The sequence below is a fragment of the Mobula birostris genome, chromosome 20 (genome assembly GCF_030028105.1).
Source record: "Mobula birostris isolate sMobBir1 chromosome 20, sMobBir1.hap1, whole genome shotgun sequence".
In the NCBI taxonomy this organism is placed as follows: domain Eukaryota; kingdom Metazoa; phylum Chordata; class Chondrichthyes; order Myliobatiformes; family Myliobatidae; genus Mobula; species Mobula birostris.
In genome coordinates, this window is record NC_092389.1 from 51,619,251 (window position 1) to 51,637,664 (window position 18,414).

At 51.2% G+C, this 18,414-nt stretch overlaps 1 protein-coding gene across 1 annotated transcript in view; it reads right to left on the bottom strand.

Moving 5' to 3' along the window:
• nkapd1 (NKAP domain containing 1) overlaps nt 1–18,414 on the bottom strand; it is a 53,112-nt gene that overhangs the window by 12,236 nt on the left and 22,462 nt on the right. Inside the window, 1 exon segment of the mRNA XM_072238557.1 lies at nt 13,476–13,628. Within this exon segment, the coding sequence (XP_072094658.1) occupies nt 13,476–13,628 (153 nt within the window).

The following is an 18,414-nucleotide window of genomic DNA, read 5'->3' on the forward strand; positions in this document are numbered from 1 at the left end:
CTTCTACGCTCCAGGGAATAAAGTCCTAACCTATTCAACCTTTCTCTGTAACTGAGTTTCTCAAGTCCCGGCAACATCCTTGTAAACCTTCTCTGCACTCTTTCAACCTTATTTATATCCTTCCTGTAATTTGGTGACCGAAACGGAACACAATACTCCAGATTCAGCCTCGCCAATACCTTAAGTCCTTTTTTTTCTTTTTTTTTTGTATACTGTAGTGGAGTTTTTTTTTCCTTCATTTAAAATTCAAAGATTTTTCTTTCCTCTTCATGAACTGATAAGAGGAGAATTGCTGTTTTCTTTTTTATTATATATTACATACTGGCTTAACACTATGTATGATTTTGATAATGTCTATTTCATTGTGTGCAGTTTGGTCTCCAGGGTTAAGGAAGAACATCCTGGCTGTGGAGGAGGTGCAGCGTAGGTTCACTAGGTTAATTCCTGGGATGTCCGGACTGTCTTACGCAGAGAGGTTAGAGAGACTGGGCTTGTATAAACTGGAATGAAGGAAATTGAGGGGGGATCTGATTGAGACATATAAGATTATTAAGGGATTGGACAAGATAGAGGCAGGAAATATGTTCCAGATGCTGGGAGAGTCCAGTACCAGAGGGCATGGTTTAAGAATAAGGACAGAGGACAGAGTTGATTTAGGACAGGTCATTTAGGACAGAGTTGAGGAGGAACTTCTTCTCCCAGAGAGTTGTGGAGGTGTGGAATGTGCTGCCTCAGAAGGCAGTGGAGGCCAATTCTCTGGATGCTTTCAAGAAGGAGCTAGATAGGTATCTTATGGATAGGGGAATCAAGGGTTATGGGGACAAGGCAGGAACCGGGTATTGATAGTTAATGATCTCAGAATGGCGGTGCAGGCTCGAAGGGCCGAATGGTCTACTTCTGCACCTATTGTCTATTGTCTATTATTTCAATCCCTGTTTGCATTGTTATTGATATACATATTTGAGATAATTCTCCTCTTGTTTGCATTTACGCTCCTTTTAAATCAATGAAAAGATTAATGAAGAAATGTCTCCAGTCTGAGCTGGTTTTCTGACGAGACGCCATTTCTGCTCTTGTAATGAGGGCCGCGGCCACCAAATAGCTCGCCTCATTCTTGACTTGCGAGACACCTCCGGATCAGTGTCGCCAGATCCAATGGTTCCTTCGCGGAGAGGGCAATGACAAGGGTACGCGGGAGGCTGTGGGTTCTAGAGCCATTCCGGAAAACTCGAGAGCGAAGTTCTAGATTTATACCACAGTGTGCCACTGGCTGAGTGATGAACCAACAGGGACACCTTGATGCGAACGGGACCTGAAACTGAAGCTCTGCCTACTTTCTTTGGCGGACACAACACCGAGTCGCGTCAGCTGCAGAAATTCTCTGATGACTCAGCAACAGTTGGGTGTACAAAGGGAGGATGGGAGGATGAATACGGGGCCCTGGTGGAGGACTTTATTGAATAGTGCAAGCTGAATCATCTGCAGCTCAACATCAGTGAGAGAAAGAAGATGGTGATGGACTTCAGGAAGACTGAGCCTGCACTGCTCCCTGTTACTATTGATGGTGAGGACGGTGGATGTGGTGAGGACCAACATGTACCTGGGGGTGCACCTGGACGACAGACTTGAGTGCAGCACCAACACGGAGGCTGTGTACAAGAAGGGCCAGAGTCGCCTCAACTTCCTGAGGAGACTGAGGTCCTTCGGAGTGTGCAGGCCTCTCCTTCACACGTTCTACCAGTCTGTTGGTACCAGTACAATCTTCCATGCGGTGGTGTGCTGGGGCAATGGCATCAACACTGGGTGATGCCAACAGGCTCAGTAAACTGATTGGAAAGGCCGGCTCTGTTATAGGAGTCAAACCGGACACACTGGAGGCTGTGGTGGAACAAAGGACCCTCCGGAAAATCCTGGCAATTCTGGACAATTCTTCTCACCCTCTGCATGCCACCTTGGCTGAATAGAGGAGCATTTTTAGTAACAGACGAAGACAACTGTGCTGCTACAAAGAGCGATAAATGAGGTCATTCTTACCCTCGGCCATTAGACTCTATAATAAGTCAGACTATAGCCGGGGGAGTGATGACCCCTCCTGTTAGACTGCTTGAGGTAACTTATTTGTTTCAGGACTGCCTCAGGGATTCCAGCTCCAGATTCTTCCCCTCGGAGTTTACTCCCAAAGACTTCCCCGTACGGCCTCAAAGCAGCGGAGGTTTGAGTTCGGTTCGCCTTTCTCCGAGATGAGCTGCCAACCACGGCCTGACCAGCCCTATCTCCCCGGCACGACGGGTTTTAAGGTGCCAGTGACCTGCCTTTGCTCCCTTCCCCTGCCAGTAGGAACTGTTCCGCCGGGTTTGGTAGCGGAGAGCCGCGCCTGATCTCGACAAGACCTGGAGGAACCCGCTACCAATTGATGCGACGCACAGAGCCACAGGGGAACTGAAACACAAAACCGTTTCGTGTTTGATCGCTGACTACAGAGTAAACCGGGCCATCACAACCACAAGTGGAAAGGGCATCGCTCCCTGTCACTGCCGGTTAAAAAAAAAGTCTGCAATTTCAGAAAAGCTGTCTTTAAGAACGAGGTGGTCATAACCCGGGGTGTTGGGGGGGTGGGGGGGGTTGGATGTCCAGGTAGAGGTAGCACCTCTGGTGAAGGGGCTTGTCCTGTCCATTCTGGGACAGTGTCAGGTGTGTGGGATGTCCAGGGAGGGGTAACACCTCTGGTGAAGGGGCTTGTCCTGTCCATTCTGGGACAGTGTCGGGTGTGTGGGATGTCCGGGGAGGGGTAACACCTCTGGTGAAGGGGCTTGTCCTGTCCATTCTGGGACAATGTCGGGTGTGTGGGGATGTCCAGGGAGGGGTAACACCTCTGGTGAAGGAGCTTGTCCTGTCCATTCTGGGACAGTGTCGGGTGTGTGGGGATGTCCAGGGAGGGGTAACACCTCTGGTGAAGGGGCTTGTCCTGTCCATTCTGGGACAGTGTTGGGTGTGTGGGATGTCCAGGGAGGGGTAACACCTCTGGTGAAGGGGCCTGTCCTGTCCATTCTGGGACAGTGACAGGTATATGGGATGTCCAGGGAGGGGTAACACCTCTGGTGAAGGGGCTTGTCCTGTCCGTTCTGGGACAGTGTTGGGTGTGAGGGATGTCCAGAGAGAGGTAACACCTCTGGTGGAGGGGCTTGTCCTGTCCATTCTGGGACAGTGTCGGGTGTGTGGGGTGACCAGGGAGGGGTAATACCTCTGGTGAAGGGGCTTGTCCTGTCCATTCTGGGACAGTGACAGGTATATGGGATGTCCAGGGAGGGGTAACACCTCTGGTGAAGGGGCTTGTCCTGTCCGTTCTGGGACAGTGTTGGGTGTGAGGGATGTCCAGAGAGAGGTAACACCTCTGGTGAAGGGGCTTGTCCTGTCCATTCTGGGACAGTGTCGGGTGTGTGAGGTGTCCAGGGAGGGGTAACACCTCTGGTGAAGGGGCTTGTCCTGTCCATTCTGGGACAGTGTTGGGTGTGTGGGGATGTCCAGGGAGGGGTAACACCTCTGGTGAAGGGGCTTGTCCTGTCCATTCTGGGACAGTGTTGGGTGTGTGGGATGTCCAGGGAGAGGTAACACCTCTGGTGAAGGGGCTTGTCCTGTCCATTCTGGGACAGTGTTGGGTGTGTGGGGATGTCCAGGGAGGGGTAACACCTCTGGTGAAGGGGCTTGTCCTGTCCATTCTGGGACAGTGTTGGGTGTGTGGGATGTCCAGGGAGAGGTAACACCTCTGGTGAAGGGGCTTGTCCTGTCCATTCTGGGACAGTGTCGGGTGTGTGAGGTGTCCAGGGAGGGGTAACACCCCTGGTGAAGGGGCTTGTCCTGTCCATTCTGGGACAGTGTCGGGTGTGAGGGATGTCCAGAGAGAGGTAACACCTCTGGTGAAGGGGCTTGTCCTGTCCATTCTGGGACAGTGATGGGTGTGTGGGGGATCTCCAGGGAGGGGTAACACCTCTGGTGAAGGGGCTTGTCCTGTCCATTCTGGGACAGTGTCGGGTGTGTGGGATGTCCAGGGAGGGGTAACACCTCTGGTGAAGGGGCTTGTCCTGTCCGTTCTGGGACAGTGTTGGGTGTGAGGGATGTTCAGAGAGAGGTAACACCTCTGGTGGAGGGGCTTGTCCTGTCCATTCTGGGACAGTGTCGGGTGTGGGGTGTCCGGGGAGGGGTAACACCTCTGGTGAAGGGGCTTGTCCTGTCCATTCTGGGACAGTGTCGGGTGTGAGGGATGTCCAGGGAGGGGTAACACCTCTGGTGAAGGGGGCTTGTCGTGTCCACTCTGGGACAGCTCACTCACCTTTGGTCCTCAGCTCTTCACCTGTGTCTCTGAGTAGCTGTCTGCATCAGACAGTGGCCGCCCCCCACCCCCTGGCACACCGCTTCGACAGGGGAGGGTAGCCAGCGGGCCTCGTACCCCGGTGAGACGGGGACCTGCCTGGCCTAGCGTGTGAAGTCAGCTCTGGCGGACCGGGGGGATGAGATCTACAGCGAGATCCGACGGCCGGGAAGGTGGCTCTGCCTCGCTCCGTGGAAAGCGAAGGGCGCGACGAGGACCAGAAGACACTCAAAGCTGCTGTGCAGGTTGACCCTGTGGTTAAGGAGGCATACAGTGCATTGGCCTTCATCAATCATGGGATTGAGTTTAGGAGGCAAGAGGTAATGTTGCAGCTAATGTTGTTACCCCACTTGGAGTACTGTGCTCAGTTTTGGTCACCTCACTACAGGAAGGATGTGGAAACTATAGAGAGAGTGCAGGGGAGATTTACAAGGACGTTGCCTGGATCGGGGAGCATGCCTTATGAGAAAAGTTGAGTGAACTTGGCCTTTTCTCCTTGGAGCGACGGAGGATGAGAGGTGACCTGATAGACGTGTATAAGATGATGAGAGGCATTGATCATGTGGACTTCCTGACTAACAGACCCCAATCAGTTAAGTTAGACAACCTCTCCTCCTCCACTCTCACCCTGAACACCGGCGTGCCTCAAGGCTGTGTGCTGAGCACTCTTCTGTACTCCCTTTTCACCAATGACTGCGTTCCTGTACATGGTTCTAACTCCATAATCAAGTTCGCAGACGACACCATGGTGGTTGGTCTGATCAGAGGGGATAACGAGACGACCTACAGGGACGAGGTCCAGCACCTGTCCGCATGGTGTGCCGACAACAACCTGGCCCTTAACACCCAGAAGACCAAGGAGATCATTGTGGACTTCAGGCAGCCACACTCATGACCCCATCTACATCAATGGAGCTGTAGTGGAGCGTGTATCAAGCTTCAAATTCCTTGGTGTCTACATTTCCGAGGATCTCACCTGGCCCCTGAACTCCTCCATCCTGATCAAAAAGGCACAACAGTGCCTTTATTTCCCGCGGAGCGTCAAGAAAGCTCACCTCTGTCCCGGGATACTGACGGGCTTTTACCGCTGTACCATTGAGAGCATACTCACCAACTGCATCTCAGTGCAGCATGGCAATTGTCCCATATCGGACCGCAAAGCACTCCAGCGTGTGGTGAAAACTGCCCAGCGGATTATCGGCACCTGATTGCCCACCATTGAGAACATCTACTATAAACGCTGCCTGGGCAGGGCGAAAAGCATTATCAAGGATGCATCTTACCCTAACCATGGACTTTTTACTCTCCTCCCATCCGGTAGGTGCTACAGGAGCCTCCGCTCCCACACCAGCAGGCACAGGAAGAGCTTCTTCCCTGAGGCTGTGACCCTGCTGAACCTCTCATCACAGCACTAAGCAGTATTGCACCCATATTGTACTGTCTCAGTACTTTTATATTTGTGTGCTGTAACACTTACTTTTTATTCACAGTTATTTTGTAAATAACACTATTCTTTGCATTTCTGGTCAGATGCTAACTGCATTTCACTGGCTTTGTATCTGTACTCGGCACAGTGACAATAAAGTTGAATCTAATCTAATCTAATCGTGTGGGTAGTCGGAGGCTTTTTCCCAGGGTTGAAATGGCTAACACAAGAGGGCACAGTTTTAAGCTGCTTGATACGGAGGAGTTGTCAGGGGCAAGTTTTTTTTTTACACGCAGAGAGTGGTGAGTGCGTGGAACGGGCTGCCGGAGACAGTGGTGGAGATACGATAGGGTCTTTTAGAGAGACTCCTAGACAGGTACATGGAGCTCAGAAAAATAGAGGGCTAATGGGTAACCCTAGGTAATTTCGCAGGCGGAGGACATGTTCGGCACAGCTTTGTGGGCCGAAGGGCCTGCATTGTGCTGTAGGTTTTCTACGTTTCTATTCTATGTTTCTAAGACATCATGGTCACCCACTGCGACAAAGCAAGACCTCAGCTTGTGACGTCTGTTCGTACCACTGGACCCGGACTTCCGAGGGTGAGAGAGTGGGACCGCCCCAGTAAAACGGTTTTCCCACCTTAGAAACTCTCCCGCGCAGGTCTCCTGCATTTGTTGGGTATGATGGACAACCAAAACAACAGCTTCCACAGTGTAACAAATATATCTGCCGTAATTTAAGAAGTTTGAGACCTGTGTGAAGTTTGAGCTGTCGCACTGGGGCAGTTCCACTCTCTCGACCTCAGAGCTCCGGGTCCGGTGCGGTACGAACAAACGTCACACACTGGTGTCTTCCTCGGCTGCAGTGGATGACCGGGACGTCCTCTGGTCCTCGTCGCGCCCTTCGCTCTCCACGGAGCGTGGCAGAGCCACCTTCCCGGCCGTCAGATCTCGCTGTCGATCTCCCCGCCCCCCCGCCCCCCCCCCGGTTCGCCAGTGCTGACTTCACACTCTCGGACAGGCACGGTCCCCGTCTCACCGGGGTCCGAGCAGCGTCTCTACTTCCCTACAAGTTTGTGAAGACTCAATATGACATCTAAAACTTTGACAAACTTCTACAGATGTGTATGGAGAACCTATTGACTGGTTGCATCACGGCCTGGTTTGAAAACACCAATACCCTGGAACAGAAAATCCTACAAAAAGTAGTGGAGACGGCCCAGTCTGTCACAGGTAAAGCCCTCCGCACCATTGAGCACACCCACACAAAGTGTTATTGCAAGCAAGCAGCACCCATCATCAGGGAGCCCCACCACCCAGGACATGTTCTCTTCTTGCTGCTGCCATCAGGAAGGAGGTACAGGAGCGTCAGGAACCACCCCACCAGGTTCAGGAACAGTTATTACCCCCTCAACCATCAGGAAGAAGGTACAGGAGCCTCAGGACCCACACCACCAGGTTCAGGAACAGTTATTACCCCTCAAACATCAGGAAGGAGGTACAGGAGCCTCAGGACCCACACTACCAGGTTCAGGAACAGTTATTACCCCACAAACATCAGGAAGGAGGTACAGGAGCCTCAGGACCCACAGCACCAGGTTCAGGGACAGTTATTACCCCCTCAACAATCAGGAAGGAGGTACAGGAGCCTCAGGACCCACCCCACCAGGTTCAGGGACAGTTATTACCCCTCAACCATCAGGAAGGAGGTACAGGAGCCTCAGGACCCACACCACCAGGTTCAGGGACAGTTATTACCCCCTCAACCATCAGGAAGGAGGTACAGGAGCCTCAGGACCCACACCACCAGGTTCAGGAACAGTTATCACCCCTCGACCATCAGGAAGGAGGTACAGGAGCCTCAGGTCCCACACCACCAGGATCAGGAACAGTTATTACCCCTCAGCCATCAGGCTCTTGAACCACTGAACCATTCAGCCCATAACGTTGTGCTAACCTTTTAGACCTTAAGACATAGGAGCATTAGCCATTTGGCCCATCGAGTCTGTTCCGCCATTCAATCATGGCTGATCCCTTTCTTCCCTCCTCAACCCCATGCCCTGGCCTTCTCCCCGTAACCTTTGATGCCATGTCCAATCAAGAACCGCTCAAGCTCTGCCTTAAATACGCCCAATTACAGCCTCCACAGCTGCTTGTGGTAACAAACTCCACATATTCACATCCTCTGGCTTAATAAATTTCTCCACATCTCTGTTTTAAATGGACACTCCTCTATCCTGAGGCTGTGCCCTCTTGTCCTAGACTCCCCCACCATGGGAAACATCCTTTTCACATCCACTCTGTCTAGGATTTTCAACATTCAAAAGTTTTCAGTGAGATCCCCCCCCCACCATCATTTTTCTAAATTCTAGCGAGTACAGACCCATCAAATGTTCCTTATATGATAACCCTTTCATTCCCAGAATCATCCTTGTGAACCTCCTCTGAACCCTCTCCAATGCCAGCACATCTTTTCTGAGATGAGGAGCCACTTTCTTGGCCATTCTCTGAACCTGCCTAAGTCCTTCTGCAGCCTACCAGTTTCCTCAAAACTACCTGCCCCTCCACCAACCTTCGTATCATCTGCAAACTTGGCAACGAAACCATCTATTCCGTCATCTAAATATTGATAAACAGCATAAAAAGTAGTTGTCCTAACACCGACCACTGTGGAACACCACTAGTCACAGGCAGCCAGACAAACAAGGATCCTTTTATTCCCACTCATTCCCTCCTACCAATCAGCCAATGCTCTAACCACGCCAGTAATTTTCCTGTAATACCATGGGCTCTTAACTTGGTGAGCAGCCTCATGTGTGTGGCACCTTGTAAAGGCCTTCTGAAAGTCCAAATATACAACATCCACTGCATCCCCTTTATCTATCCTACATGTAATCTCCTCAAAGAATTCCAGCAGGTTCGTCTGGCAAGATTTTCCCTAAAGGAAACCATGTTGACTTTGTACTATCTTGTCCTGTGTCACCAAGTACTCCATCAGCTCATCCTTAACAATTGACTCCAACATCTTCCCAGCCACTGAGGTCAGGCTAACTGGTCTAACTTCCTTTCTGCTGCCCTCTTCTTACTGTGCTCATGGACTTCTTCAGCAAGTTATGGTATTGTTGCACTGTTGTAACTACATGTTATAATTAGATTATGAAGACACGCAGTCCTCTTTTATTGTCATTTAGTAATGCATGCATTAAGAAATTATACATTATTTCCTCTGGTGTGATATCACAAAACACAGGACAAACCAAGGCTGAAATAACTGACAAAACCACATAATTATAACATATAGTTACAACAGTGCACAATACCCTAGCTTCATGAAGAAAGTCCGTGAGCACAGTAAAGTTCAAAGTCTCTCAAATGTCCCACATCTCAGGCAGACGGGAGAAGGAAGAAAAACTCTCCCTGCCATGCCGACCACAATCCAACTCTGAGTCACCCGAAAACTTCGAGCTCTGATCAGCTCTCCGACACCGAGTACTGAGCGCCATCTCTGTCCGAGCGATTCGATCTCTTTCTCGGTCGCCAAAAGCAGGCAAGGCCGGGGATTTTGAGCCCTACTCTCCGAAAGATTCCCGACCACACAGTAACGACAGCAGCGGACGAGCGTTTCAGAAATTTCTCCAGATGTTCCCCTGTGCTTTCACGTCTATTCTCCATCAAATCAGAAATTGTCCACGGCCCCTATTTAACAGATACGACATCATTTTTCACCGGAGAGCTGCGCACGCGCGGCGCACTGCCATCTTCTCCTCCCGCCATTATGTGGTTTTGTTAGTTTTTTTTTCAGTCTTGGTCTGTCCTCTGTTTCTGTGATATCACACCGGAGGAATATTGTATCATTTCTTAATGCATGCATTACTGAATGACAATAAAAGAGGACTGCGTGTCTTCAATTTTCCAGTCCTCTGGCACCATGCCAGAGTCCAACGATTTTGAAAGATCATTTCTAATGCCACCACGATCTCTAACTCTACCTCTTTCAGAACCCTAGGGTGCAGTTCATCTGGTTCAGGTGACTTATGTACCTTTAGGTCTTTCAGCTTTCTGAGCACCTTCTCCCTTGTAATGGTAACTGCACCCACTTCTCTTCCTTCACACACTACAACATCTGGCACACTGCTAATGTCTTCCACAGTGAAGACAGATGCAAAATACTCATTTAGTTCATCTAAATTAAGGGTTATGGGGAAAAGGCAGGTAGGTGGAGATGAGTCCATGGTCAGATCAGCCATGATCTTATTGAATGGTGGAGCAGGCTTGACGGGCCAGATGGCCGACTCCTGCTCCTATTTCTTGTGTTATTATCTGCCATCTCCTTGTCTCTGTTATTATTTCTCCGGCTTCATTTTCTAACGGTCCTATATCCACTCTCATCTCTCTTTCAATTTTTTTTACGTACTTGTAGAAGCTTGTTCTCAAATTTCATCTTTTCCCTCCTAATGATTCTTTCAGTTGCTCTCTGTAGGTTTTTAAAAACTTACCAATCCTCCATCTTCATGCTAATTTTTGCTTTGTTGTTTGCCCTCTCTTCTGCTTTGACATTAGCTTTGACTTCCCTTTCGTCAGCCACGGTTGTACTATTTTGCCATTTGAGTATTTCTTCATTTTTGGAATACATCTTTCCTGCACCTTCCTCATTTTCCCCAGAAACTCAAGCCATTCCTGCTCTGCTGTCATCCCTGCCATCAGCTCCTTCCAATTTACTTTAGCCGACTCCTCTCTCACACCACCGTAATTTCCTTTACTCCACTGAAAGACTGCTACATCTGACTTTACTTTCTCCTGATCAAATTTCAAGTCGAACACTATCATATTGTGATTGCTGCCTCCTCGAGGTACTTATACCTTACCTCCCCAATGGCCTCCCGTTCATTACATAACACCCAATCCAGTACAGCTGATCCCCAAGCAGGCTCAACGACAAACTGCTCTAAAAAGCCATCTTGTGGGCATTCAACAAACTCACTCTTGAGATCCATTACCACCCTGATTTTCCCCAATCGACCTGCACGTAGAAAACCCCCATGACTATCATAACATTTCCCTTTTGACAGGCCTTTTCTGTTTCCTGTTGTAATCTGTGGTCCACACCCCAGCCACTGTTGGGGGTCCTGTATATAACTGTCATCAGGGTCCTTTTACCCTTGCAGTTTCTTAACTCAACCCACAAGGATTCAACATCTTCCGACCCTATGTCACATCTTTCTACTGATTTGATGCCATTTTTTTTAACCAGCAGAGCCACACCAACCCCTCTGCCTACCTTCCTATCCCTCCGATACAACACTTAACCTTGGACGTTCAGCTCCAGCTCCAACCATCCTTCAGTCACGACTCAGTGACGGCCACAACATCATGCCTGACAATCTGTAACAGTGCAACAGGATCATCCGCCTTATTTCACTTTGAGTAACATCTGATGTAACACATTGAGTACTGTGTTTGAGTCCTGGCGAAGGGTCTCGGCCCGAAACGTCGACTGTACCTCTTCCTATAGATGCTGCCTGGCCTGCTGCGTTCCACCAGCAACTTCGATGAGTAGTGTGTTTGCTACCCTTTGTGATTCTGCATCCCTAATGCACTGATACTCACCCTGCTGGCTGCAATTTTACCCTGTCATCTGCCTGCCCTTCCTGACAGTCTGACTGCATGCTGTCTTTGCTTTTTTACCACCGGTCCTATCCTGAGTCCTTTCATTCTGGTTCCCACTGCCCTACCAAATTAGTTTAAGCCCTCCCCAATAGCTATTAACAAGCCTGCCCGCAAGAATATTGGTCCCCCTCGGGTTCAGGTGCAACCCGTCACTTTTGAACAGGTCATACCTCCCCCGGAAGAGATCTCAATGATCCAAGAACCTGAAGCCCTGTCCCCCTGCACCAGCTTCTAAGCCTCGCATTTATCTGCCAGATCATCCCGTTTCCATCCTCACTGGCTCACGGCACAGGCAGCAATCCAGGAGTTACGACTCCACCATCAACCTAACCTTTCCCTCGAGAACAATTCTCAGTTCTGCTTCCAGGGCATTTCAGCTCCTGACAGGTTGCATTTAAAAAGGATAAAACCCGATTATTTTCAAACAAAATTCATGCGCAGGGTTCTTTACAAGATTACTGTCTAATCTGCTTAATCCACCTATTTCAAAGTTAGGTGACAATTTCTTTAAACAAAAAAGAATAAACTTGAACCACAAAGGTCAGCATTATTTAACACACAGATATATTTTTCTGGGGGGGTGGGGGGGGTGGTGCTCAGTAATGTCGCATGGTTGGGAAAGGGGGAAGGGAGGGGGGAATCATGGTTGGGAAAAGGGGAAGGGAGAGGGGGAATCATGGTTGGGAAAAGGGGAAGGGAGAGGGGAATCATGGTTGGGAAAAGAGGAAGGGAGGCGTGGAATCATGGTTGGGAAAAGGGGAAGGGAGGGGTGGAATCATGGTTGGGGAAAGGAGAAGGGAGAGGGTTGGGAAAAGGGGAAGGGAGAGGGGAATCATGGTTGGGAAAAGAGGAAGGGAGGCGTGGAATCATGGTTGGGAAAAGGGGAAGGGAGGCGTGGAATCATGGTTGGGAAAAGGGGAAGGGAGGGGTGGAATCATGGTTGGGGAAAAGGGGAGGGAAGGGAGAAGGGGAATCATGGTTGGGAAAAAGGGGAAGGGGAGGGGAATCATGGTTGTGAAAAGGGGAAGGGAGAAGGGGAATCATGGTTGGGAAAAGGGGAAGGGAGAGGGGAATCATGTTTGGGAAAAGGGGAAGGGAGAGGGGAATCATGGTTGGGGAAAAGGGGAGGGGAGAGGGGAATCATGGTTGGGAAAAGGGGAAGGGAGAGGTGAATTAGGGATGGGGAAAAGGGGAAGGGAGGGGGAATCATGGTTGGGAAAAGGGGAAGGAAGAGGGGAATCATGGTGGGAAAAAGGGGAAGGGAGGGGGGGAATCATGGTTGGGAAAAGGGGAAGGGGGGGGGAATCATGGTTGGGAAAAGGGGAAGGGAGAGGGGAATCATGGTTGGGGAAAGGGGAAGGGAGAGGAGGAATCATGGTTGGGATAAGGGGAAGGGAGCGGGAAGCACCAGAGAGACATTCTGTAACGATCAATAAACCGATTGTTTGGAATCAAATGGACTTGCCTGGTGTCTCAGGGCTGGGTGTCTCTGCACCCGCGCTACACCCTACCCTGGTAACTCCTTCTCTGCCACCCATCCCACACCCCCTCCCGCGGGCGCTCCACCCTCGCCACTCCCAACACCTCTCGCTCCCGCCCCATTTGCAAGCTCGCTCTCCGCTCCACGTTGAGGAACACAGTCCTGTGCACAAAGCCTCAGGCACCCCAGCTATACATTCCATATGCTGCGCGTGACTGTGCTTTGCACCCTGTACCCGGAGAAACGCCGTTTATTTCGGCTATGCTCACGTCTACCGGTGAATGGCAATTAAGTCTGAACTTGGAGCGAAGACGTAGTTTAGTCGGTTAATTGGTCGCGTGGGCGCAATTGGGCTCCGCGGCCTTGCAGGGCCGTAAGAGCCTGTTACTTTGCTGGATCTCCGAAAGAAAAATCAAATTAAACCAACAAATACATGGCGGTTGCTTCGTGTACCCGCCACACAAGACTGAAGCAACCTGGTTCCTGTCCCAAGGGTTTGGGCTTTTCCCAAGAACGAAATGTTTCTAAGGCTCAGACCTGTTTGGGTCACTTGCTTCGAACTCGTACAGCTTCTTTGTCCAGTATCTGCTCTCACGCTCGTCCTGCGGGGCAGCCAGAACCTTCCGAGCAGCAAAATTCGTCTCGTGGCTGTCATCCTCCTCGTCGTAGCCATCACAGCGCATCCTGTTCCTAGGCGAAAGGGCAGAGCAAACCCAGGATTCAATTACCCTCTCCCAGTTTGGATCCCGCCACAACACACCCTCACGCCCGGTTGCTTTTGGAAGTCAAAAATTTTAAAATGGCTGCCACGGTACTATTACACCTCGGTCAGGGAAGTCCAGGGCTCGGAGATCAATTCCCGCCTCCTCCTGTAAGGAGTTCGCTCGCTTTCCCCATGAACCGGGTCAGTTTCCTCTGGTGCGCCGGTTTCCTCCCACACACCAAAGATCATCCACAAGATATAGAAGCAGAATTAGGCCATTTGGCCCGTCCGGTCTACTCTGCCATTTCAACAGGGCTGATCCATTTTCCCTCTCAGCCCCAATCTCCTGCCTTCTCCCCGTATCCCTTCATGCCCTGACCGATCAAGGATCTATCAACAACCTCTGCCATAAATATAAACTAAAAGATACAGGAGCAGAATGAGGCCATTCAGCCCATCGAGTCTGCTCCGCCATTCCATCATGGCTGATCCCGGATCCCACTCAACCCCGTACACCTGCCTTCTCGCCAAATTTTGATACCAATCAAATTCCGGCTCAAATTCTGGCATTTATTTCTAGAGGAATAGAGTATAGGAGCAGGGATGTGATGATAAGGCTCTATAAGGCGCTGGTGACACCTCACTTGGAGTCCTGTGGGCAGTTTTGGTCTCCTGATTTAAGAAAGGATGTGCTGACGTTGGAGAGGGTACAGAGAAGATTCACTAGAATGATTCCGGGAATGAGAGGGTTAACATATGAGGAACGTTTGTCTGCTCTTGGACTGTATTCCTTGGAGTTTAGAAGAATAGATAGATAGATATACTTTATTGATCCCGAGGGAAATTGGGTTTCGGTACAGCCGCACCAACCAAGAGTAGAGCGTAAATATAGCAATACAAAAACCACAAACAATCAAACACCAAAATGCAAACTATGCCAGATGGAAAATAAGTCCAGGACCAGCCTATTGGCTCAGGGTATCTGACCCTCCACGGGAGGAGCTGCACGTTCGACGACCACAGGCAGGAACGATCTCCCGTGACGCCCATTGTTGTACCTCAGTGAAATATGGCCGGAGTCCAACAGCAAAAAGTTCAATATCCGGTCTACAAACACGTTCCTCGATCGTAATATGACCAGGATTGTACCATCCATTGTTAACCAGAACAGTAAGCCCCCAACTCCTTTACGCTTACCGCTCTCAGTGCACTGAATGAGGGGAGACCTCATAGAAACATTTCGAATGTTGAAAGACATGGACAGAGTGGATGTGGCAAAGTTGTTTCCCATGATGGGGGAGTCTAGTACGAGAGGGCATGACTTAAGGATTGAAGGGCGCCCATTCAGAACAGAAATGCGAAGAAATTTTTTTAGTCAGAGGGTGGTGAATCTATGGAATTTGTTGCCACAGGCAGCAGTGGAGGCTGTCGTTGGGTGTATTTAAGGCAGAGATTGATAGGTATCTGAGTAGCCAGGGCATCAAAGGTTATGGTGAGAAGGCGGGGGAGTGGGACTAAACGGGAGAATGGATCAGCTCATGATAAAATGGCGGAGCAGACTCGATGGGCCGAATGGCCGACTTCTGCTCCTTTGTCTTATGGTCTCACGGTCTGAAATATACCCTCGGGCTTGGTCTCCACCACAGTCTGTGGCAGAAAACTCCTATTGTTACCCTCCCAGGCACATGGCACGGGCAGCAATCCCAACACTACTACCCCTGAAGGTCCTGCTTACCTAGCTCCCTATAATTCTCCCCCCCAGGACCTCTTCACCTTTCCTACCTACGTCACTGGTGCCGATATGGGACCAAGACCTCCGTGACTGTCCTGCGATTAGGCTAGGGCGGGTTAAACAGGAGGGTTGCCGGGTCAGACGGGTCAGTTCCACACCGTATCTCTTAGCAAAATAAAAAAATTTAAAATACCGGCAGACGTTGGAAAACCGGATTGTGCTCTATCCCCAAAGACGAGAAAATCTGCAGATCCTGGAAATCCCAGCAACACACACAAAAATGATGGAGGCGCTCAGCAGGCCAGGCGGCGTCCATTGAAAGGAGCACAGTCGACATTTCGGGCCGAGGCCCTTCCTCAGGACTGGAAAAAAACGCTGAGGAGTCAGGGTTGGTGAGTGGGGGCACAAGGTGATGGGTGAAACCGGGAGGGGGTGAAGTAAAGAGCTGGGAAGTTCATCGGTGAAAGAGATAAAGGACTGGAAGAAGGGGGAGTCGGCTGGCAGAGGGCAGAAGGCCACGGAAGAAAGAAAAGGGGGCGGAAAACCAGAGAGGGCAGGCAAGGAGATAAGGGGATGGGGAATGAAGAGGTGGCCATTACTGGAAGTTTGAGAAATCAATATTCCTGCCATCAGGAGGCTACCCAGATGGAATATAAGTTGCTGTTCCTCCAACCTAAGCGTGTCCTCATCGCAACAGTGAAGGAGGCCGTGGATGGACATTTCGGAATGGGAATGGGAAGTGGAATTAAAATGGGTGGCCTCCGGGAGATCCTGCTTGCTCTGGCGGGTAGGCGCTCGGCGAAGCGGTCTCCCAGTCTGCTTCCGATTATACAGGAGGCCACATCGCCGGATGTGGAAACACTGGAATTCCGAGAAACTCACACAAAATGCTGGAGGAACTCTCAGCAGGCCAGGCAGCATCTTTGGAAGAAGAGTAAACAGTCGCCGTTTTGGGTGTAATGGTGCGGGTAGTGGGAAAATCATCCCTCGAGTGCCTCTTGATCTCGTCACTCGAAATTCAGTGTCATGCAGCCCTGCCACTTTGATCTGGCCCACGCCTTCGTTAACCAGGTCCAACACCTGCCTTTATTGGATTTTCGTCCTCCTTACACAAGTCAGCCCACCGGGCACTTATCCCTGTAAGCGTAAGTGCTACACCTGTCCCTACACCTCCTCTCTTGCCACCATTCAGGGCCCCAAACAGTCCTTCCAGGTGAGGCGACACTTCACCTGTGAGTCTGTTGGGGTCATCTATTGCATCCGGTGCTCCCGGTGCGGCCTCCTCTACACCGGTGAAACCCAACGCAGATTGGGGGACCACTTCGTCGAGCACCTCCGCTCCGTCCGCCAAAACAGGCAGGATCTCCCGGTAGCCACCCACTTCAACTCTGCTTCCCGCTCCCATTCAGATATGTCCATACATGGCCTCCTCTACTGCCATGATGAGGCTAAACTCAGGTTGGAGGAGCAACACCTCATATACCGTCTAGGTAGTCTCCAGCCCCTTGGTATGAACATAGAATTCTCCAACTTCCGGTAATTCCCTTCCCCCTCCCTTCCCCTATCCCTATGTCACTCTGTCCCCTCCCCCAGCTGCCTATCATCTCCCTCATGGTTCCGCTTCCTTCTACTACCCATTGTGTTTTCCCCTATTCCTTCTTCACCTTTCCTGCCTATCACCTCCCTGCCTCCCCTCCCTCACCCCTTTATCTTTCCCCTTACTGGTTTTCCACCTGGACCCTACCAGCCTTCTCCTTCCCACCCTCCCCCCACCTTCTTTATAGGGCCTCTGCCCCTTCCCTCTACAGTCCTGACGAAGGGTTCCGGCCCGAAACGTCGACCGATCGTTTCCACGGATGCTGCCCGACCTGCTGAGTTCCTCCAGCGTGTTGTGAGAGCTGGTTTGTAGAGGTGCAGCCACGGTTGGTCAGAGTACGGTGAGGGTTAGTTGGCATGCGTGGGGGCCCTTGGACGCCAGGATTAGGGTTGGGGGATGTTATACGTGGGGCTGGGAAAGATGGTGCTGTGACGGATAGGGTAGGGAGCCACTTTAATCTGACCCACACTTTCCGTTAACCTTGTCCGACGCCGCGTGTCTCAATTCACCGGGCGCGCCCTGGGACACGTCATCAGTAATGCAACCCGGGATCACCAGGCACCCTCGCCCAGGCGACCCAGGCAGGCTTGATCAGGCCCGGCACGTGTCTACTCCATGGACCAAGATAGTGAGAGGCTCGTCACTCCAAGGGGTTGGGTATCTTAGGCCTCGTTATTTGGTTGTGTTCTGACCGTCCGGGGAATGGAACGCTGCCACACCCAGGTGCGCGGCAGGTCCTAAAGAGCCAGCTGAACGGGAGGGACAAGATCGGAGCCGCCATCACCCTGTCGTCAGAGAGCCAGCCGCAGTAGCGTGCCGGCCGAGGAGCAAACTGGAAGCCACTGACGTCAGCAGCCGGAAACTACTAACGATACACGGAGGATTCCACCCCAAGTCCAACGTCCAGTGACTGGAGTAAAGGAGGACGGGGACTTGGAAGTGTCAAGGCCACAGTCCTGGAATAAATGTGAAACACCCATGAAGACGGCCCCTAGGGACGACCTGCTGGGAGAATACCTCCGACAGCAGGCAAGGGGTACGGAAATGGAAGCGGGTGAAGCAGAGCCAGAGGACCAGAGGCCACAGCAGGACAAGCCACTGCAGGGGACGCACCATCGCCAGATATCAGAGGAGGCTGGCATGAGAAAGTCGGACCGGTGGCTGGAAATGGCAGGGCTGAGGGACAGCAGAGAGGCACTGCTCACGGCTGCACAAGGACAGGCACTGAGCACGAAACCAATAGAAGCAGGGGTCTATCACACCGGACAAGACCCAAGATGCAGACTGTGTGAGGAATCCGCTGAAAGCATCCAGCACGTAGCAGCAGGGTGCAAGATGCAGGCAGGAGACAGCAGACACTGACCGGCACAACCACGTTGTAGCCAATTGCGCACAGGAACATCTGCGCCGAGCGTGGATTGGACACTCCCAAGTCCACATGGGA